The sequence below is a fragment of the Marmota monax genome, unplaced genomic scaffold, assembly GCF_021218885.2.
Source record: "Marmota monax isolate L192 unplaced genomic scaffold, Marmota_monax_Labrador192_F-V1.1 WCK01_AAM20220418_F8-fsc00003, whole genome shotgun sequence".
In the NCBI taxonomy this organism is placed as follows: domain Eukaryota; kingdom Metazoa; phylum Chordata; class Mammalia; order Rodentia; family Sciuridae; genus Marmota; species Marmota monax.
In genome coordinates, this window is record NW_026694084.1 from 8,470,709 (window position 1) to 8,494,497 (window position 23,789).

The 23,789-nt window shown below is 36.3% G+C and overlaps 1 protein-coding gene and 1 pseudogene across 7 annotated transcripts in view; both read left to right on the top strand.

The window, feature by feature from the left end:
* Nucleotides 1-23,789, top strand: part of Vps13b (vacuolar protein sorting 13 homolog B) — a 756,023-nt gene that overhangs the window by 676,150 nt on the left and 56,084 nt on the right. For all 7 annotated transcript variants that reach the window (XM_046464889.2, XM_046464891.2, XM_046464888.2 and 4 more), the window contains one exon: nucleotides 18,196-18,351. In XM_046464889.2, the coding sequence (XP_046320845.1) occupies nucleotides 18,196-18,351 (156 nt within the window). The remainder of the gene's footprint in view (nucleotides 1-18,195; nucleotides 18,352-23,789) is intronic.
* LOC131424961 (synaptojanin-2-binding protein-like) lies at nucleotides 12,733-15,732 on the top strand (annotated as a pseudogene).

Genomic DNA, 23,789 nt, shown 5'->3' on the forward strand with positions numbered 1-23,789 from the left:
AGCCATAAATTCTATCTGAGGGCTCTGAGCACTAAAAAAAAGAGGAGTAAGATTGTGGAAGAGAGCCCAAATGTGGAGCAAGTCGCCTGCAGAGTGTATTCCCCATTTTTTGTACCTTTACCTTTTTGGCAAGTATAGTCATGACAGTGTAGGGTGGCATATCATCTTCATGGCCTATGGTGCTAGGGGGAAAGTCCAGGCAACCAAGGCTGCTAGAGAGTGAAGAAAAAATCCTGAAAGGAGAAAGTCATGAAATGAGAACATGATGTTTAAATGTGGCCCAGCTCCTTGGCTATGAGATGAGGGTGATTTGCACTCAGGGCTCAAAGATCTGAACTCATTTGAGCTGCCACTCACCCAGGTGTGAGAATTTTCCATCTGAATCTAAGTAAATTAATTACCTCGTAAATCAAAAACATTAGCGCTCTTTGAAGCAGTCACAAGAGAATCCAGAATCTCGACAACCTAAAATTTATAGTGTTTATGATATGACTCTGAATTACTTAATGGATTAGAGTCAGAAGAAAAAATGTTACTCAATTTCAAAGAAAAGACAATTAATAGATGCTAACCCCAAGATGTTTCAGGTGTTGACATTATCAGACACGCCGTTTAAAGCAGCTATGAAATGTGAAGGAATTTTTTTATTTATATATGACAGCAGAATGCATTATAATTCTCATTACATATATAGAGCACAATTTTTCATATCTCTGGTTTTATACAAAGTATATTCACACCAATTCATGTCTTCATACCTGAACTTTGGATAATAATGATCAACGTGAAGGAATTTTATAGGTGTAATTAATGTCCTAAATTAGTTGACTTTTAGTTAATCAAAAGGGAGATAATCCTGAATGGACCTAAGGTATTGAGATAAAAGCCTTAAAAAGAGGGATTGGAACTGTATGTATGATAAGAGAGACATACACTTCTGCTGACCCTGAAGAAGTAAAATGCCCTGTTTTGATGGCCTTTGAAGAGGGACATGGGGCAGGGAGCTGTGGGAAGCCTCCAGAACCTGAAAGTGTCTACCAGCACCAGCCAGTATGAAGTTGAGATTCTCTTCATACAGCTCCAAGGAATGAATTCTGCCAACAACTAGAACAAGCTTATAAGTCGATTCTTCCTGGTTCCAGCATGAAGATAAGAATGCAGCACAAATGACATCGCATTTTCAATCTTATGAGACTTTGAACTGAGGACCCAGCTCAAGCCATGCCTATACCCCTGACCCACAGACACTGTGAGAAACTAAATGTGTGTTGTTTTAAGCTACTAAATTTGTGATGATTTGTCACTCAGTAATAGAAATATAACATGTCGAAAGGAAAAAGTCAGTGAACTTGAAAATGTCAATAGAAATTGTCCAGTCTAAAGAAAAAAGAGAAAAATGATTCAAACAGAACAAATAGAACCCCACGGATCTCTGGAAAAATGTCAAAATGTTTAAGATATGAGAAATAGCAATTCCAGAATGAAAAAGGGAAAAAATGAGGCAAAATATTAAATAATCCCAGAAAACTTCTCAAATTTTATGAAAGGTAGAAACTTGTAAACCAAAGAAGCTCTGGAAAAGCTGGGTGCACACCCATAATCCTGGCCATTTGGGAGGGGAATGGTGAGCTCGAGGCAAGCCTGGGCAATATAAGCAAGACCTCATCTCAAAAAAATAAAAAATAAATCAGAAAAACTCCAGAGAGGGTCAATTCAAAGAAATTCATATCCAGGTCCATCATAATGAAACTTCTAGAAACTAGATGAAGAGAAGATTTTGAAAGCAGCCAGAGAGAAATGACACTAGCTAAGGAAACCACAAATCATATTGCTGTGGACTTCTCTCAATAAGAAATGAAAAGAATATAAAATAACATCTTTAAGGTGCTGAGAAAAGTTTTAGATTGGCAGAAGTGTGTTTGGAAGATATTTGGGAGGTTAAAATCACCAGGCTTTGATTATTGGTTATGGAAGAAGAGGATCTGGTTTGACTCTGAGGCTTCAATATTAGATGACAAGTTGGTAATATTGCTGTTTACCAAGGCAGGGAATTGAGGAGTGTTTTAAAAACAGAGAATGATACATGTTATGAGCACACAATAGAATAATCTTAAAACCATTTTTGAAGCCATAAATACTTTCATCTCATTCCAAGTTGTGTGAGATTGGACAGGTTCTTAATTTCTTGGAGCTTCAGTTTTCTCTTCTGCAAAATTAAGAGATTATTGTCAAGATTCCATGAAAACCATTTATGAGGTATGCAGTAAAGAACCCCACTCTATATAAACCAACTTTGCTTTTTTCCCTTTTCTCTATCTAGACATCCAAATAGATGTGGAAAATAGATAAATTAAATGTAAGAGTCTGGAGCTCAAAAAAATAGTCTGGCCTGGAGATATAAACTTAGCCAGTCATCAGTGCCTAGGCAGCAGTAGGATTAGGTAGACTGTACCAAAAGAAGAGGCCCCTGTTAGTTATCTGGTGCTTCAGAACAATCTACAAATTGTTATGCTACAAATGTAGCATAACCACTCCAGAGGCTCCTGTTCATCAAAGAAGATAGTATACATATAGCATTTGCTGATCTATAGAAATTCTAAAATCCAAGCAGATAAATGTTGGAATTTTCTTGTTTAGTACTTAATATTACTCCTGCTAGGGAATAATTCTTTGTGGCTTATGGCTTTCGGCTCTAGGGTTTAGCCTCTTTTCATTTCCCATGAAAAGTAGCCTTTCCTTATACCTTGTAGTTTTCTCAACCTGCTTTTCACTGGCAGAATTTTGAAGGTTCAAAGACCTCTTCATTTTGTATTTTTATCAATATGATTCTAGGTTTACTATATTAGACAAAATCATACGCATAGATCTCTTCAAGATAAGCTTTTCTCTACACTGTAAGATTCTGCTGACACTTCTGTGGGACATTACCCTTGACTATCTGAGAACCCCCAGGCATAAGGTTAGATCTCTCTCTGGTCATAACAAAGGATTTTATAAGAACATCCTTTGTCTTATCTCTAGACCCAACTATCCTGATCACATCCTAGATTTCATTCTAAATTGCCTGGAAACCATTTCTTGATTTTAGTATCCTTTGCCATGTAATAAAGCTGTGCTTTTTATTTAAGTCTTTTGTTAAGCTTGTATCTCCCCTCTCTGAATTTAATATAATCATCGGGTAGAAAGAAGCCACGAGGCACATCAGCTCCACCAAAGAAATTTCCTTAGCTAGATCACATAGTTTATTAGGCACATTTTCTATTTTCCAATTTACTGCAGGTGATATGTTGCTAAACTTTCTGCCACTACAGAGGGAGGACTCCCTTTCCACCCATTTCCAATAATGTTTTCTTTACTTCTTACTGCAGCCTCTTTTGAGGCCATCAGTTTTCTAATAATAATCTCTTTGAAGCCTATTCACTAAATAGTCTCTTCAGTTTTTTTCTCATTTTCCTTCCCTGAAGCCTTTCCTACATTGTAGATCTTTGTTTTAATAGTACCCCATTTATGGGCTGGGATTGTGGCTCAGCAGTAGAGTGCTTGCCTAGCACGTGCGAGGCCCTGGGTTCGATCCTCAGCACCACATAAAAACAAAATAAAGATAGTGTCCAACTACAAATAAAAAAAATATTTAAAAAATAGTACCCCATTTACAGATATCACAGTCTGTATTAGTCACCTATTATTGTGTAACAAATCACCCCGAAACTTGAGTAGCTAAATCAATAAATATTTATACCTCAAAGTTGTGTTAGTCAGGAATTTTAGGAGTTGTGCACTGAGTGGTTCCAACCCAGAGTCTCTAGTAGAGTTGCATTAAAGACTTCAGCTAGACCTGCAGTCATCTGAAGACTTGACTGGGCTGGAAGATCCACTTCCAAAATGGCACACTCATATGACTCTTGGTAGGAGGCCTCAGCTCCTCACTGCAAGGATCTCTACATAGAGTTGCTTGATTTTTCTTGTGATGTGGCAGCTGGCTTCCTCCAGATCAAGTGATCCATGGTCTCATATGAACAAGGCAGAAGCCTCATTGTCTCTTATGTCTCAGCCTTAGAAGTCATTCTCTATCATTTTCAGTGTCCTAGTGATGTAGGTCAGGCCTCCTCAATATGGAGTGCACTAAAAGAGACATGGGCAGAGATCATTGGAGCTATTTGGGAGATAAGACTACATAAAGAACAATAGTAGAATTTGGAGGTTAGGCTGAGGAATGGGGAGTGTTGAGAGAGAATAAGAGTATGAGAAAAATGGAGATAGTAAGAAAACCAGCACATACTGGTATTTTAAAAGAAAGAAAGGAAAATGGCTAATAGGATAGAATTATCAGTGTTGTCAGATGCCATAAGGAGATTGAGTGATGTAAAAACTGAAAAGAGGAGACTTTTGTATTTGACAATTGGGACATCATTGATGGCTTAAGGAAAGCTCTTTCAGTGGAGAGAGCGAGGTAGAAACCAGATTAAGGTTGAGAAATGAATGGGAAGTGAGAAAGTGGACAGGAAACTTTTGTTGGATATTAGTTGTAGAATGCTACAGAGCCAAAGTTGGGGGGTGGCATTACATGGAAGAAATTTAGGCATGTTCATGTGAGAACAAATAAATAGCATAGAGATTGATGATGCAGAACAGAAAAAAAAAAAAAAAAAGGTTAATGGCATAAGGCCGTACAAGGGGAGAAGAGGAAAGAGTTCAGTCCACAGAAGGAAGGATTAATCTTGGCTAGGAAGCAGTTCATGCTACATATCTATTGCTGCTTAATAAGCCACCCAAAACTCAGTGGCTTAAAACCCATTTATCAGTTTATAAGACTGTTGGCTAGAAATCCTGGTGCACTAAAGAGGTTCTTTTGCTGGTCTATCCTGGGCTTACTCAGGAGGCTACAGTCAGGTGGTAGGTCAGTTAGGGCTGCATGGTGTAAGACGGCCTGGGCGTCATACTTGGTAGTTGGCAAGCTGTTGGCCAGGTGCCTTGGTTCTTCTCCAAGAACCTCTTGAGCAAGCTAGTCCAGCATCTTCACTCGGTAAAATTATCCCAGGAGAACAAGAATAAAATAGCCTCTCGCACCTAGGCTCAGAACTCACATGTTGACATTCTGCCACATTCTGTTGGACAGAGCAAGTCACAGGTTAGGCCAGATCCACAGAATAGAGCTAGATCCTCATAGATGCCAAAGAAGATCTGTGGCCACTGACAATTTACCTCAAGAGACTCCTCCTACTCTGAGACAGGAGGGAAAAAAATGGGGATGGTGTGAATGTAAATGAGGTTGTAGTGGGTGTTTGCTGAGAATGCAAGGGGAAAAAAGGAGTAGGCTTTAATAAAACAGTGTTTCTACAAAATCTATTCCTGTATCTTGCTTACAATAAGCACTCAATGTTCACTGAATAGATAAATGTTGTGATTTCTCGTACCTTTTCTAATATTTCTCAAGAACATAGACTTAAAATTTTAATTATTTTAACTAAGAAAATTACAAACACTATTTTTTGCATCATATAGTATGTATATACGTACACAAAAAGAGGCACTAACTTCAACATGGATACCTCTGTATTCTCTCAATGCACTTGGACTCTTCTGAGAACAGCTTCTGGTTCTCTCTGTGGCCTCTAGCAAAATCTTATAAAATAGGAAAATGCTACAGATTGCTATTAGCAATTTACTTCAGATGGTACCAGCTTTCAGCCCCACATGCATGTCCAACTTCTCACTTTCGTTTAATCTTTTGTGTTTATTTTATCCGAATTCGTATTTTTTATCATAAATGAACAGTATATAATATAATAACTAAATATTACACATTTAAAGTAGATGTCATTGCAAACTAAATTTGCCACATATTGTCTTTTTCCCTACTCATGGAAATCATTTCCCAGAAGTCTACGGTATCACCCTTGTTGTTGTATAGGGCACAGCTGTCTGCAACTAGCAATTCCATTTGGGGAGGAAGGATTTTATGCCTTTGCTCCCCAGTGGTAGTAACAAGCTTCTTTTTCTTTGTGCTGACATTAAGATAGCTAAAATCAACAGTGAGGTAAACACTTCTTGGGACCATCTGGCAAGGATTTTAATCCAAAATATTCTGTAAACACTGACTCCATTTGAGTACCCGGAACTACCGTCCATTCACCATCAGTTGCATTTTTATTTCAGTTTTAAGCAGTAATCAAAACAGCAGAAAAAGTAGACTGTAGACTCAGTTCCTTTGCTTTTCTCAAAGTATTTTTAGTTTCATGAGGGATTCCAGGAAATTCACTTTCTCTAAGGGAGCTCACAGCGCCTTCTGAAGTCATCAGTAGAAGTAAAATGGGGCCCTCACAGTTTAGGTCGTTAAGTGTCTAATGCACAGAGCATATTTGTAATTTCTTCATTTTCTATTGGGAGACACATTTGTTCTACTTAAATTAGAGGCAGAAGTTTGACGTTGTTTTCTTTTTCTGTAGATTTTAAAGTTTCTTTATAAAAATTGTTTGCAATATGACCTGTTTTAAATCTTTTTAAGTCTTTCACAAGAAATAACAAAGATGGGATTGTGATAGGGTGCTTTATCCAGTCGAAGGGCTGATTTCTGGAGTTTTTTACAAACCTGCATGAAAGTGGAGGACTGGGGATTATTTCAGTTATGAAGCACCCAGAGGAATGACTGCTGGTGCTGCTAATGGTCTCCATGTCCCTCCATGGCAATAAATTTTAGATATTGAAATATAGCTTTGGAGAAAACATACTGGAGATTCCTTAAGCTTTTTACAAGACACTCAAAGCCTTTTCACAAGCCAGTGCTCTGCAAATGTGAATTTTTGATGTCTAAACATAAAGATCCTTCACCGAACTAATTTTAAATGTGAATTTTAATACGGAGTGCTTGGAGAAAGGAAATGCAACTGCACCATTAAAACATGGTATTTTGCCATTTTTAAATAATGGGAAATACTGATTAAGAATATTGTAAAGATTTCAGCATAACTAATGTGGTTGTCTTTAATCATACTTACCACCATGTGTTTTAGCAAAAGCATTAACTGAAAGACAATGGCATATTATTACACAGTGGCACTTTTTAATTATTTCCATGCTTTTTAATTATTTCCAGAATATTGAGGAACTTATCATTTAAAGGTCAGAATAATGCCCAAGACATGGCCAAGCCCAGTGAGTGTCAGATGCATGGAATGTTGGATGACTTCATAGTTATGAAATTATTTCATTTCTCATGATAATTCCTGACTTGCCAAGTTAGTGAATTTTAAGAACTCTGAGAGTAGATTTTAAGATAAATGTGAAATAATCCATACTTTTGGAGTCAGGGACTTCCCTTCAGGCATTAGTTCATGTTTGACTTGCTTGACTTACACTTGGGGATAAAATGAGTTAGGATAAGGTCTTCGATACCACATTCCCTCACTGGGAAAGAAAACCAACTTGCACAACTTTGGCTGGCTCATGTTTCTTGTTATACAGGCACTAAGAAGCAGCGGTTGCCATGAAATACTTTACTTAACCTTTACAAAAATGTTTTCTTAGTATGGCAAGGCAGTTTAGTTAAGTGAAAATAAATAACTAAGAATTTTGGATTTCTTTTATATCCATCTGTTGACTTCTTTTTTCTTTAATTAAAAATTAGTGATAACGATTATAATTGTCTAAATTTGCCCTAATGACTAAAAAATAAATTTAAATCACATAAAACCACTTGATCTTTTCTTAAGATATGTGTTGGCATGTCTTCTAAATTAAACTAAGATTTGATGAACAATGAAAGTTACATTTGAGAACAATTTAAAAGAAAGTTTAATGAAAATTTGGGGTCAGTTTTTCTGTTGTTTATGCTTACATTTAGTCAAAATTGAGTTTCAAACAAACAAAATCTGACCACTTGACTCACAGAATGCTTCTCCCAAGTCCAAGTGCTTCTGCAGTTGCTTATCTTGTCGGCTTCCATTTTGTAGCTCACCTAAATTAATTGTATTGTTTCCATCCAGTGTACTCTAAACTCTTCCACTAAAGAAGTGGAAGATGACCAAATTGACTATCATTCTGTCAAAAGAGTGTGTCTGCACAGCACCAGAATCTCCTGGCTGCTAATACAACTGTATAAAAACAAAGTTTTTATTTGAAGTATTTATTCATTTAAAAATGTCAGTTATCTTTTTCTGTATACATACATATCAATGTTTTTCGAAAGTTCACTTTTGAACCCTGTGTGGTAATATCAAGGATAAATAGACCATCACACAATCTGAACTTGAGGCAGCCATTAATATCACTGCTGTTGTTTTTTCAATCACCATTTAACTGTAGGAAAACCCACACTTCTTAGAAACGTGAAAATAATAATATGTATGATATTGAAATGACTTCTTTAAAACAAGACTGTCTATCATTTCATACTTTTGCTGTGCACATTTATAATTTATGATGGAAATGTTCAGAATGGCATGGATAAAATATTAAAAGTATTCTCAATATATGAGACCATTTGCTTATTTAATCTTTCTGCAAAAAAAGAAAATTGTTAAGCAAATCACTTCCTGCTAGTTGAGATCGTTTAAATTTAGATGATTTTTAAGAAAGAATGCCCCACCAAACATCCCATTGTTTTGTAGATAAATATAAAACAAAAGTGTCACTACTCTTCACCCTACTCTTATTTTTTAACTCATTTTCTCTAAGTATGTAAACTTTAGGCAGAGACCGAACAAAAAGCCCATAAACAAATTCTTGAACTTAGAGTTTTGCTTACGGTTATTTATGAAAAATAATGCTTAAAATATTCCAATGGATTGATTACAGATATACTGAGACATAGATTAATCCTTAATGTTTGCTAGAAATGTGTGACATTTGACACCCTCACTTGCCCATGTAAATTCAGTGACAGTTAAGCTAGATGATGAAATGACAATGCAGTATTTTAAAGCTTTAAGAATATAGATACAGTATATGAATTACATTATTTCAAGCAGCCAAAGGATACTGTTTTCATTGCTTTAATTGTCTTTCATACTTCAGTCCTGGTGTTGATTGGTGATTGATGTTCCAGGGGAAATAGCAGTTACTGACCTAAGAGTTCCCTGCCTCTTCGCATTTCTTTCTTTACTACTCCCTCAGGCAAGGCCTTTCCCTAACCCTCCCTTCTCTGTATCCCTAGCAGTCTACACACAGGCCTTTTTGTTGTGTTATTCTTTCTAGATATACATGACAGTAGAGTATCTTTCGATATATTATACATACATAGAACAAGTATAACCTGTTCCAATTAGGATCCCATTATTGTGGTTGTACATGATATGGAGTTACATTGGTCGTGTATTCATATATAAGGATAGGAAAGTTGTGTCCAATTAATTCTACTGTCTTTCCTGTGATTCCTCCTCCCTTCTCGCCATTCCCCTTTGTCTAATCCAGTAAACTAATCTTCCCTTCCCTTGTTGTGGGTTAGCATCCACATATCAGAGATAACAGTCTGCCTTTGGTTTTGGGGGACTGGCTTATTTCACTTAGCAAGCTGTGGAACCAACCAAGGTGCCCTACAACAGATGAACTGATAAAGAAAATGTGGTATATATACACAATGGAATATTACTCAGCCATAAAGAAGAATGAAATTATGGCATTTGCCGGTAAATGGATAAAACTGGAGAATATCATGTTAAGTGAAACAAGCTAGTCACACAGGCCTCTTGACTGACCATGAGTAAGATTTGATCTTCTAGAACAATGAATTTTGTTCTATTTTGACTTTGTCATTTCTAGGATCAATATTCAGTGGCTCCACCTGGGTGATGATCAAAACTATTAGAGGAAAGGAAGCTGATGAATTTTTAATATAAAGTTAATTTTCCAAATTATATTGGCAAGAAGTAAAACCAGAAGTTGTTTTCACAATTAGTTTGAAGCCATAGCTTATCACTTTTATGAACTGTCTTTGTTTGTAATACAGTTGATATGCTTTGGAAACATTAATTTTGTACAGAAAGAACCATTCTATCCCTCGTAGCCACATGGCAAGTTAGGTTGTTGCCTACTTTGGTTTATCAGAAATAACAGTACTGTCATCTTTCATTCCATTTCAACCTTTTTTCATGTTACTTGTTTGGAGTATAATCTGTCCTCTGTCAGCCTTTTAACTTCCCCAGAACACCTGGATTCCTACAACTTTTTTTTTTAACTCTCTAATTTTGCAGTTTACTCTTGTTGTTGACTATCTGTTTCTCCCACTATATTGAAAGGATTTTTAACCCAAATAAAATGTCTCATTCTTTTCTGTATCCACCATTCATTACACAGTTAATTGGCTTATGGTAAATATTTAGTAGCTCTTGATCCTTAAAAATACTGGCTAAACTGAAAAAAAAAAAAATCCTGGGCGGGTGGTGGGGGGAATCTCACATCATCACATTAAACTACTCTAAGAATCTTGTGATTATATAATAAAGTAATTTAGCAAACCAGACCCTGTGCTAAGAACTATGGAGGCTCTGGAGATAAAATAAGGATTCAGTCACCCTCTTAGCAAAGTGCCAAGAGTACAAGTGACTTTGACTAGGACACATGGAGAACTTCATTCAAGAGACTGAATATAGGGTTTTAAAATAGAAATGTATAATTTCTTACTCAAAATGCAAGCTCTATATACTATTAGATTTTTTTCATTTTAACATTAATTTTATCTGAAAACAATAATTAAATTCAGTCTAAAATTTGGAAATTATACAAAACACATGAAAAAAGGAAACTCAAGGGGCTGAGGTTGTGGCTTAGTGGTAAGAGTGCTCACCCAGCATACGTGAGGCACTAGGTTAGATCCTAAGCACCACATAAAAATGAAATAAAGAGATTGTGTCCACCTACAACTAAAAAAAAAATTTTTTAAATATATAACTCCACAACCCATACACACACACACACACACTCTCACACACTACACATACCAAACTTGTTGTTGTTGTTCTTTCTGGATATACATGACAGTACATATCTTTTTGTAGTTTTTTCAGTTAATCTACTGTTAACAGAGTGTTAGCATTTTTTTTTCATGCTGTGAATTTTTTCAGTAGTTTGAGAGGACTACAGTGTAAGTATGATTAAGAATAGAAGCTGTAAGTTAGTACATGTTCAAATCCCATATTTTCCCTCCCCAACTCTGCAACCCTGAAGATGTCACTCAGCCTCTGTATACCTTAGCTTTTTTTTTTTTTTTTATCTCTAAAAGTGAAAAAAAAAGGGCTGGGGATGTGGATCAAGTGGTAGCGCGCTCACCTGGCATGCGTGAGGCACTGGATTTTATCCTCAGCACTACATAAAAAGAATAAAATAAAGATGTTGTGACAACCTAAAACTAAAAAAATAAATATTTTTTTAAAAGTGGGAAAAAAGTACCTACCCTACAAAATTGTTATAAGGAATAATAAAATAGTGTATAAAAAGCACTTAGCCAAGCACATAGAAAGTTTTTATAAATGATAGATGTTGTTATTTTTACTGTATTTTTAAATCAGTTTTTAGTGCTACCAAATAATATATTCTGGAATAAGCACACATCTAGATAAATCTTTACACATATTTATATTATCACCTGGGGATAAACTCTTTCTTAGAATTGATGAGTCTAACTATGAAACTAAGATTTTTCATGTAAGTATTACCCTCCCATTGCAATTTTTATTCCAGCCTTTTGTATGTTAACCTTTTTAAAGAGATTGCTTCAAGCTGCTTGCATAGTATTTGTGGCCTTCAGTGAATTCAGTCTGAAGGAGAAAGTTACACATATTCATATTTCTTTGGAAAGCAAACAGCCCAGCACTTGCATCATGATAGTGTCTGTCACTTCCTGCAAATTTGCTTTGGAAAGACTTTCATATTTAACTTGCTTTCTTTTTTCCTTTCTTCTACCAAAATAAACCATAACAAAGAATCCAAGGTATCCACTCACAAACAATTCTGTTTTATTTATTTTTACCTAATCTTTCTTTTAGATGGCAGATTGTGTTCTATAAATATGAATGGATATACGTTGGGTCCAAAGAGTTTTAGTATTGAGTCATGATGACATTAAACAAGAGCCATCATCTAGAAATTTTTCTACTCGGTTCTTAGCATTATTTCAGATACCCTTAATGTCCTGAAATCCAACTGCCTTGAAAAAGCCACAATGAGCAACATATTTCAATTTTACGCTAACTTAGCAGTGTGAAATGTACTATCAGTTCCACTTAGACTCATTCATTTGAAATAAGCAATTTACTTTGATCTGTTTAATTTGCTTTCCAGATAATATTTTGCATAAAAATTTTAAAATATATTTAAATTTAATTTTCACTCATGAAGCTCATCTGTTTTATTATTTGGGGTATACTTGATATCTTAATATCAACATTATAATATCTGAGTTGTGGATCTGAGGGATCACATTGACTTGTGGTTTCATTTAATATCCATGCAGAACACATAAACTTTTCTAAATATTTTAATTTAATGCTCACTTTATGATATTTTTATATATAAATGTCACCATTAAAAGTTTTGGATGCTTACTTTTGGTTATGTTAATTAAGCTTTATTCGTTTATTTATTTAATTTTACTGAGTGACCAGTGTGCATTAGACTCATAAAGTGATGAGTTTTAAAGTCTAACAAATGCTTGGTACCTAAGTTTTAATGTATTAATATAGACAACATTTCCAGATATTTGTATATTATAATATATAAATAAATGAATGTATACTCAATAGCTTATTTCCCCTTGGATTTCATGATAATTTTTATAATCCCTAAAATTTCTATGATGAACACAATGAAACAGGAAATTTTTTGAAGTTATTTAGATTTTTAGTTTCTCTTTGGACATTACATATCACTTGGGGTAAACAACCAGAAAATGCAAAAGAATACCACAAAGAAGTCCGAAGACAAATTTTAATTTGCTGTTATTGAGGTACAAAAAGTCTCGATAACAGTTTTTAAATGAATAATGAAATACATAAATTCATGGAAAATATTTGGTACTTTTATCATTTGTATTTCAAAGTGTAATATAAAACTTTTGCCTAATTTTGCTCTTTCTCTTTCTTGGTGTACTCTATTTTCCAAGGTTTTATCTTATTTTTATTTTTTTTCTGAATATTGATTCAGGAATTCCTCTTTTGGACATCACTGTGTGTGGTCCTCCCTGATGACTACTTCTAAGTTTTAGCTTGTACAGGGCGAAAAAAAGAAGAACTGAGCTATATATGCTCCTATCTGGGGTCTTCAGTAGTAAAATTATGAATATAGTCTAAATGCCAGTGTAATTCTGGGGGTTCTGCTGAAAAACAGAAAACATAGCCCATTGGGACCTCACAACAATTGTGGCCTGTGGCTTCTATTTGACATACACACACACACACACACACACACACACAGTGGAAAATATTACATACTAGCTAAATGGACCAAAAAGAATGAAAAAACTAGATTTTTTGGAAAGGTGGTGGAGGAAGTGCATCTTTAAGGGAAATAAAAGAGGTAAAAGAAGGCGAGAGCCAGGATTCCCTGCATTCCCTGTGCCCTGGCCGGGTCAGCATGCTTCGGAAACTGAAAGGACTGTGCTTGGGACACCGGGCTGAGACTGATTCACCTTCACCTGTGCACAGCGCCAGCTGACCCGAGGAGGAAGCAGGCGAGCAGCAGAACATGAATGGAAGAGAGGATTATTTGGTCACCAAGGAAGAGATTGATCTCATGGGAGGACTTTCAGGGCTGGGCTTCAACATCGTGGGTGGGACAGATCAGCAGCATGTCTCTAAAGACAGTGGCATCTACCTCAGCCTCATCAAAGAGAATGGGGTTGCGGCCCTGGATGGGCTGCTCCTGGAGGGTAGGTGATAAGATCCTCTGGCTACATGGTCAAGACCTAAAGAACCTGCTGCACCGGGATGTGGTAGCCCTGTGTGGTAACGCAGGCTATGCTGTGTCATTGAGAGTGCAGCACAGGTTACAGGTGCAGAATGGACCTATAGGACATGGAGCTGAAGGGGAGCCAAGTGGTATTCCCATAGCTATGGTGCTGCTGCCAGTGTTTCTGTCACCATGGTGGCAGCCTGGGCCTTAGTGAGATACTGGCAACACCTTTGAAAGGCTTGCTGTCTTCTAGTGCTCCCAGTGAACTTACATTTCTTTTCTCCTCCTTCCCTGTTATTGTCCCATATCTTTCCCTCTCTGCATAGCCAACACATGATTTAAAGTGACTGATTCCCACCCAGAACCATGCTATTCAGAATCTCCAAGTCTTCATATTCTAAGAGTAAAGTTATTGTTTGAAGGAAAGCTGAAGAAAAGACTTGCTTAGAACAAATGAGGAGTTAAATATTTTACTAGGTCTGCTAATAGAAATTCAGCTACCACCCAAAGAGGGAACAGTTCAGTCTTCCTGTCATCATGGGTGATACCTTTTCATTAGCTGGCGTGCATTGAAAGTTAGCTATATGACATGAGAGAAAGAAGGGATTTTTCTTTTTTAATGATCTTCCTTGGGAAATACTTGTGGCCTTTATTTAATTTCTAAATACATTTTTGGTGCCTATATTGGACATAAGAGACTAAGAAGAGCTCTTTACTTTTTTAAAAAAGCAAATACATATATAATACACATACATATGCATATATGACAGTATAATATTGATGCCTTATGGAAAATTAAAAAGGTGAGAAAACTAAAAACAAATGAAATAAAATAAAAAGTGAGAGAAAATTTCCAAGTTGATAAGAGAACATAAAAATTTCTCAGTATCCAGGCAAGAGGAAAAAGCCTATTGCCTTCCCCTTCCCCACACTGCTATCATCCTTTTATAATTTTTCTTCCTCCACATACCGCAGTTACTCTTCTGGTAGTGGTAGTACATTGTTCACTAAACTGAAGGCTTCGGTGACTGCCCTCAAATTCCTGAATTACCAGGCAGATCTACCTATCTGACCCTATCCCCCACTCTTTTTTTCCACATTTCCATTTATCCAGCCAATTAAGGCTATTGAATTTGCCCTAAGCATGGTTTCTTCTTTTCATATTTCATATTGTCTCTTTGGCCTAGGAGCCCGCTGTCATCTTTGTGGGTTGAAATCCTACCCAAGGTGAGACCCAGCTAATGATGAAGCTTTCTCAGTCACAAAACCCTGAAGCAGGCCCTCCCTCTTCTGGACTACTCTAGGGCTATGCTCCTCTCCCACTGCTTCCTGTTTATTATTTGCCTTGTCTTATTTCCCCTGTAAGATCAAAAGTGCCTTGTGAGACAAAGAACACATCTCTTCCTTCTTATTTTCTCTGTAGGGCCTAGCATAGTAACCTTCCATTCAGTACCTACATAGTGAAAATATATTGGATGAATGGGGAGGGGGGATCTCATTAAAATCAAATGGTCTAACACAAATTTCACATTTTTGTACCTGATTTTACATTTCCCTCTGTATAGAAATGAAAATAGATACATGAGTATTTGTTATTAAATGGAGATTTTTTTTAGTACTGTAGCAGTGAAAGTGAGTCAGTGGGTCTAGCAAGAATACCACCTCCCACCCTGACTTGATGTCTGGGAGTATCCGAGCACTGCCATCCAGTGCCCAAACCCAGGGCCATAGGCTCCCAAGCATGGGGTTAATTACACCCTGAGAAGGAGGAATGTAGTACTCCTGAGCGTCCTCAAATTCTTTGTGCAGATTTCTCTCTTAAGAATTTAATTCCTTTCCTAATAAGTTATATACATCAAATTACTACTGAATATTTAGGTATTTTTTTTAACAAATGACCAAACTTCACATATATTCAATTAATGATACATATGAGGAGAAGTGTTATAAAAGTTTTTCTACCACTTAACTTTTCTTTGTGAACTAAATCCAAATGGATCAAAGTTTATAATTCTATAAAAAAATAATCTATTCCCACATTCTGAGAACAAATAGCTGCCAGGCAAAAACCTGACAGCATACTCCTTGGTGACATTCAGTTATTAAAAGCTGGGTACACAGAGAAAGCAGCTATCTTACATTGAGCTCATATACAATTGTGAACAGTTCTCAATTAAAATTACATAGTGTATATTAAAGCTATCTCTAGAGTCTATGGAATGTTCAGGAAAAATATAGCTGAACTTGACCTTAAGTACCTTGCCTCATTATTTTTTTGTCGTTTCCAGCTACTAGTCTCTCCAAAGAAAACAACTTTCTTGTTTCTTTTAGTTTTGTATGTGCCCTGAGCTTTATTCCCAATTGCTGCTATAAAAAACTGACCCGGTTCCAAATACTGCTATTCTTTTTTCTTCCCTGTAACTTATATTTAAACATCAAAGATATTCTAGTACTTTTATGTTGGAAAGAGTATGTAAGACCCTATTTCCCCATGAAGGTATTTGCTGTCTAGGTTTTTAGTTTGTTTGTTTGTTTGTTTTTTCCTTCTTCTTCTTCTTAGCTATTAGCCTTCCTTTTTAGAAGTCATCACTGGTAGGCTTTTGATTTCATAGAATCACTGGCAATTGTGTGGAGAAAGAACCAGAGTGGGGCCATATATTAAAGACAGGGTAATAAGTTATGTTTTTTAAAATACTTTGTTCATGGTAGGACCCCACCTTACTCATCCATAAAAACGCATGTTGGATGACCAATGATACTGGGTGACTTAAAAACAGATAGAACATTGTTATTTTCATATAAATATGTCCTAAAGAAGTACTTATAATTATTATTACTTTGGAATGCCCACATAAACTGATTTCCTTAGCTGTATTTAATGGGTCAAAATAGGAAAATTAAATAACTACAGAAGAAATCCAGATAGTACCAAAAGTGGCAAAATATATGAATAAGTTAAAATATGAATCAAGAGAGTCGGTTTGTAAAAGTTACAGTAAATAAATACTGCAAAAAAAATAGAACAAAGATTTTCTCTTACATCAAAATACTGAAGGTATTTCTAACTTGATATTGTGATCTCATAAGGAGAGTATATTAAATGAACAAAATCTTCAAATTGCTATTTTGTTCTTTATCAAAATAAAAAAATAAGGAATGGTAATTTAGGATAAAAAATAATGCCATGCACCTGCTACAGGCCCACTGGACTGGCTCCTCTGGTTCTGTGCCCCTTCAATAGCAGCAGACACAGCAGAATAACTGGGGCCAACCAGAGTCTCCACAAACATCTTACCATTCCATTTCAACATCCTATCTCCTTGGGTACCCCCTGTTATATACCCATCTCAGATTACTATAAGCATATTCCATGTCACTACAGAAAGGAGATGTTTCCAGAAGACAGATAGCAGGACCATAAGAAATGACATTCCAAGACGTCCAAGTTATTTGATCAGAGAAATGACAGCCTTGTAAGGCTTGTGATCTCCTCCAAACTTGGCATAGAAAAATCTGGTAGGCCTTGGCAGACTTGCTGAGGAAAAGACTTCCTATTGGCTTGAATGTCCCTGTGGCCTCTACCCACTGTTAACACCCTGATCCTGATATATCCTTTGTGTACAAAACCTATACTCTTCTGTAAGATTAGAGGGAAAAAATAAGTTTACCCTCAAGTGCCCAAATAATAATAATAATAAAATGCCACAAACCAAACTTAGCTTTTATTACTACCTAACTATAAGAAGGAATAAACTGCTGGACAATGGTGGTAAATACCCAACCTATAATCCTAGTGACATGGGAGTCTGAGTTCAAGTTCAAGGCCAGCCAAACAACATAGTGAGACCCTGTCTCAAAATAAAAAATAATAATAAATATAAAGGACTTGGGATGTAGCTCTATGGCAAAGTGTCCCTGGGTTCAATGCCCAGTACCAAAAAAAAAAAAAAAAAAAAAAAAAACCTATCAGTTAAGACAAGGCTCTTTGATCTCATATTTAAACCTTATTGTCCTCCAAAATGAATGAAATGGGTCTTTTCTCAGATATTCAACAGGCCTTTTACTATGTGATAGGACCATTATTTTTAAGAAGGTTTAAAATGTGATCTGGAAAACTACATTGACTCTATGTGGCATATTTTCTATTCTTAGCCTGGTGGAATAAGCTAGAAATGGATGAATAATGCAGGTTAGAAAGAAAACAGATGCTAGATATTAGAAATAGAAAGGTTTTCCAGCAATGAGACATTCATTTTAGGACTAGATTTTTGTTGGCACATTTGGCATTGTAACGATTATTGTTTTTCTTTCCAGCTGTTGCACATCTGTATTGAAGGTTGGGGCAATTGGCGTTGGTCAGAACCCTTCAGTGTGGACCACGCTGGAACGTTTATTAGAACAATTCAGTACAAGGGTCGAACTGCATCACTCATAATCAAGGTTCAACAACTCAATGGAGTGCAAAAACAGGTAAGTTCTTTGTATTCATGTCCTAGACATCTCATATATTTGATGTAGTAGAGATGAAACTTAAAATAAATGTAAATAATTTATAATGAAAATATCACAGTGGTTAGGCTTACTACAACCATGCATATGGGCACCTAATAAGTGCTCGTTGATGAGCATGATGATGATGATGGTGATGGTATCAAACCCCTTGTCCCACATCTTTTACAAGAGCTGCTAACGAGCCGTAAAATTTACTGATTTTAGTTTCACCTCTTCTCCCTGTCACCACCTACCTTCTGGTGGAGGTGCTAATGAGCTGTGAAATAGCCAAAGGCCTTTACTGAAATGGAACTGAAGAAGGGGTGGTGGGGACCCAAGATAATCCACCAGTGGATAACCAGGAGTTGGTTCTGCAGCATGTGAGAAGAAGCTGTGTGAAAGTGTTGTGATATTGTCCCGTGACAGGGTAAGCCTGGGTCTCCAGCAAGCTTTTCTCTTCAAGAAGTTAATATTAACTGCAGTAAAAATTCACTGCAGCCTAACTCTTGGCATATAAAACCTCAGCTCTCAGCACATATTTTTACGTATTTTATAAAACTTCCTTTTGGCTGTTTTTGAAGTTCTAAGACTGTGAAGGGAAAAAAGTATCTGACACTTTTTTTGTGTTACTAAGATGTGAAAATGTGGTTTCTAAAAGATGTTTTTCAAGCTTGGAGCATATGACAAGAGTAGAAAGGAAAAAAAAGGAAGTATTAAAATCTGAAAACTGGCTTCACCACACACATAATAACTGGATTTGTCATAAGAGTTTTCACATATACATCTGCATCTGGATTCTAGCAGTCAAGCCAGAGCGTATGTGAACTAGGACATGATAGAAACAGTACTGGGCCCTGGAAAGGGGAGCTCCTCTTATCAAGCAGCAGGAGTTCTTCTGCTGCCCTGTGCCAAAAACAAGCAGGAAGCAACTGGAGAGAGAGGAATAGTAGGCCCCGAACCATGTACATTCTTGGTCTGCACCTAATCAGAGAGAGGGCTTCATATTCCATTAGTATGACCAACAAAAATGAAAAGAGAACTATAGCAGAGGAGTCCAGAGAAGAAGTGTGAAGACTCTTCTCGATTAGATGTCATTTCTCAGAGTATGTATTGGTCACCTACAGTTCTTAAGATGTGAAACAGAGTAAAGTGGAAGACACCAAGTATGTGACACAATCTTTGCTCTAAAATTGCAAATGTATGTAAATTCAGCCATGTATAGAATTGAGAGTAAGCAGAGGTTTTACTAAAAGATATAACTTAAGCTAGAACTTGGGAAATATTAGAATTTAGATTAAGAAAGAACATCCCAAGCAGATGATATATCATAAAAAAATGACACAAAGATGGGATAAATGAATCTTATGGATTTTTTTGAAGGATTCATGGGAGACCAAACTACTAGTGTGAGCTTTGAGCTAGTTGAAAGAGCTGGAAGTGCCCCTGACTGCCATCAGTCCTAGAGTGCTCTTACTTGGTGTTCACTCAGTAAAGACCTGCTCAACAAATACAACTGGGGTTCAGATTCTCCACTCGTGCTCTTTTGGAAATGCCTCATCTACCTTCTCATTCACTAGCATGTCTGAGAAATGATCACTTAGCCTCTGTTTGAAGAATTCAGATGAGAGCCCATCCCCTCATCCACAGCCCTTTCTGTTGTTGATTTCTACCAACTGTTAGAAAGTTCTTCCCAAATTTTACCAAAACCTTTCACCATTCCACAAGCTTTTAGCATTGTTCAGAACTGTGAGGTGTATACAGCCAAGACACAACACCTTGTAATAAGGACAACTCACCTCTATATTCAAGTCTTTCAAACTGTGAAGGGGGCTAGCATGTTTTCTTTGTCTCTAGGCCCAGGCTTCTCTCTCTCTCAGCTGCGCATAAGGAATCCCTGGAGGGCTTATCAAAACACAGATTGCTGGATCCCTCCCCCAGAGTTTCAGATCCAGTAGATCTTAGGAGTGGCCTGTATTTCTAACATGTTCCCAGTGATGGCAGATTCTGCTGATCCAGGGACCACAGTTTCTTCAGTTCTTCTCCATGTGATTGCTAGAACATTTACTAATTAGTGAAATGGTGCCAAGAAATGGTTTTAGTGTTATATCCTAGCAATTAAGATCCTAGGTAACCCATCTGTATCCCCTTGCTGACTGTGTGATCTTAAGGAAATCATTTCACCTTTTTTGAAGCAGTTTCTTTATCTATAAAATAAGGATAGTAATTGTGGCTTCCTTAGGAAGTTAGTGTGAACATTAAATGAGTTTGTGTATACAGAGTACTTACAGTGTGCCCAACTCACTCATAGTCCAGTTAACTTCAATTAAAATTATTATAATGAAATATATTCTCAGGCATGAGAATGGACTAGTTGGACTTTTTGGTGTTAACCTACAGTAGCACCTCATTCTTGCATAGATCTGTATTTTCAAGGAATTATATTAAGTTTCAGGGATAAATTAATATGATGTTTCTACACAGATATTACACAATGCAACAGTAAATCAAATGTCAAAGTAGTTGGTCAATTAAAAAACACATTTCTAAAAACTTCTCACAAAATTTTACCTCTCTCCTTCTCCTTCTTCCTTCTCACTCACACACACACAAGCAAAAATTTTAAATGTCTTTTCCAATTGGATTTAATTTTTATTGTCAGGGTAGTTTAACATCCAGATTAGGTCTAGTTAAAGTACATGAGAGACATAGGATTTCCTCAGATGGAGAGATGAGGGAGGAAGGAAGGAATCAAGCTTCAGAAGAGCTCCATGGATATTTGCCTCCCTCACATCTTGGCTTCTTTCCTTCTGTTCCACCTGGGCCTGGAAATTTGCAATAAACTGCAGCTGCCTAATTACCAAGACTTATTTAGTGAGGTGAGTGCATGTACCTTAACCACATTAATATGCCCCTGGATAATGGAGAGTTGGCTAAAGCTCTTTTTAACATTGAAGTTTTGTTATCTGTACTCTGCCTTTCCTATATTCCTCTCATTTCCCACAACTGAATCAAAATTGACCACATATAAAATTTCCCAGGACCTTTATACATTATATGACTACTCATGTACACATTGCTTCTGTGTTTCCCAGGCCTTCATTGAATAAACCTTCACCACTCTAAAAGCCCAAATGTATGTATATTTGCATCTTTATACACATACTTTTAATCATGGATAAGATATCATTTTCCAGTGCATCTGGTACTCTGGAGTTATTCTTTAATATCACTATTCTTGGCACTGATCTAATAAGAGTTCTGAAACCTGCTAAGTAAAATCATATGTGGAAATCTTCAATGCTCATCTTTGTGGCTTTGGTAAAACAGGGGAATTAGTGTGAAAGCTGGAAATATGTATTAAAGAGAAACCCTACATTAAAAAAAAGTAAGTAGCTGTCTTCAACTGATAAATTAATCTTGAAATTCTAACCATAATTTTCAAAATAAAAGCATTATAAGTTGGCCACTTTGAAGAAGAGCAGACAGAACTCTCCTGAACCCACAACCATGAAAGAGCACCACTCAGAGGAGTGGCCATTTTGGATTGTCCTTTATCCTAGTAGTCTTCCCTCCCTGGCCACTTGTAAAGATGATCTTTTTATCAAATCTGAAAGCCTATTTAACAGGCTTTTTAGTTGAAAATGAAACTATAAAAACCCACCAAGAGGATCTTTGTCTTTAAACAAAGTGAGTCCCAGATGCTTGCAGATAGTCTGTGGTTTCTGTGAGAGACAGCAAAATTCTCTTCTAAATCTCCTGGGGTCCAAAGGTTGTAAGGCAAGAGTGGTGCACACATGTTGCCAGGCTTAGCATATCAAGAATAAAAACAGAGTTAAATACTGCCTCCAAGTTTTCAAATGCTTATTTAAAGTTAGGTGTTGTTATGGCATCACAAGACTTTTTCTTGAGTGTCTAGTAATCCCTAGCATATGCTAAAGAAAAGCTTGCCTGCTAATTTAGGGCTCATAGACTTTTAGTTTATTATTTTGAAAACATAGTTTTAAAAGATATAATGGCTCTCATGTCTAAGGGAAGTATAACAGTGAAATGTAGCTTGGTTTTAAACATGTGCTCCTAAAGAAAATGCAAATGAATGGATAGTTAGAAAATAAATATTGAAGAAAATACTGAATCCCAGTATTTAAATGGCACAAGGTAGAACAAAAATGACATTTCATTTTTGATCTATCAATCTAGTAGGTTTCTTTTGGATAAATAATAGTTCCTTCAAAAATAATCATATTTATTTGTGTAAACAATAGCTCATTTAAAAAGATGGTCACAGAGAACTCTTGATGACATGGGAAAAGTATCAACTAATTATGTTTATAAAATATGCTTTTTCCAATAACCAAGTCAGTAAATGGGCAAAGGAACTGAATAGACACTTTACAGAAGAAGAAATATGGATAATCAACAAGTATATGAAAAAATATTTAACATCTCTAGCAATTAGAGAAATGCAAATTTAAACTACTCTGAGATTTCATCTCACTCCAGTCAGAATGGCAATTGTCAAAAATATAAGTAACAATAAATGCTGATGAGTATGCCGGGGAAAAGGTACACTCATACATTGCTGATAGGACTGCAAATTGGTGCAACTACTCTGGAAAGCAGTATGGAGAGTCCTCGGAAAACTTGGAATGGAATCACTGTTTGACCCAGTTATCCCATTCCTTGGTATATACCCAAAGAACTTTAAATCAGCATACTACAGTGATGCAGCCATATCAATGTTTATAGCAGCTCAATTCACAGTTGCTAAGCTATGGAACCAGCCTAGGTGCCCTTCAACAGTTGAATAGATAAAAAAAAAAAATGTATACATACACAATGGAGTGTTACTCATCCATAGAAAAGAATGACTTTATTACATTTGCTGGTAAATGGATGGCTCTATAGTCTGTCATTCTAAGAGAAATAAGCCAGTTCCCCAAACACAAAGTTTGACTGTTTTCTCTGATATGTGGATGCTAACATACAACAAAGGCAGGAGGGGAAGAATAGAAGTTCAGTGAACTAGACAAGAGGAATGCAGGGAAGGGAGGGGAGATAGGAATAGGAAAGACAGTAGAATGAATATGGCATAACTTTCCTATGAATATACCAGCCTTGTAACTCCACATCATGTACAACCACAAGAATGGGAAGTTGTATTCCATGTATGTATAATATGTCAAAATATACCCTACTGTCATGTATTTCTAAAAAGAAACAATTTTTAAAAATATTTTTAAAAAAGAGTTTCTGTTGCTCTGCATCCTAGGCAGCAGTTAGTATTTTTCTTTTTGGATTGCAGTCATTCTAAAAGTATGTAGAGACAAAATTTTATCTTGTGTTGAGTTGCAGTTCTCTGATAGCAAATAATATTGAACATTTTCATATGATTATTTGTTACCTGTTTTTCTTTTCTA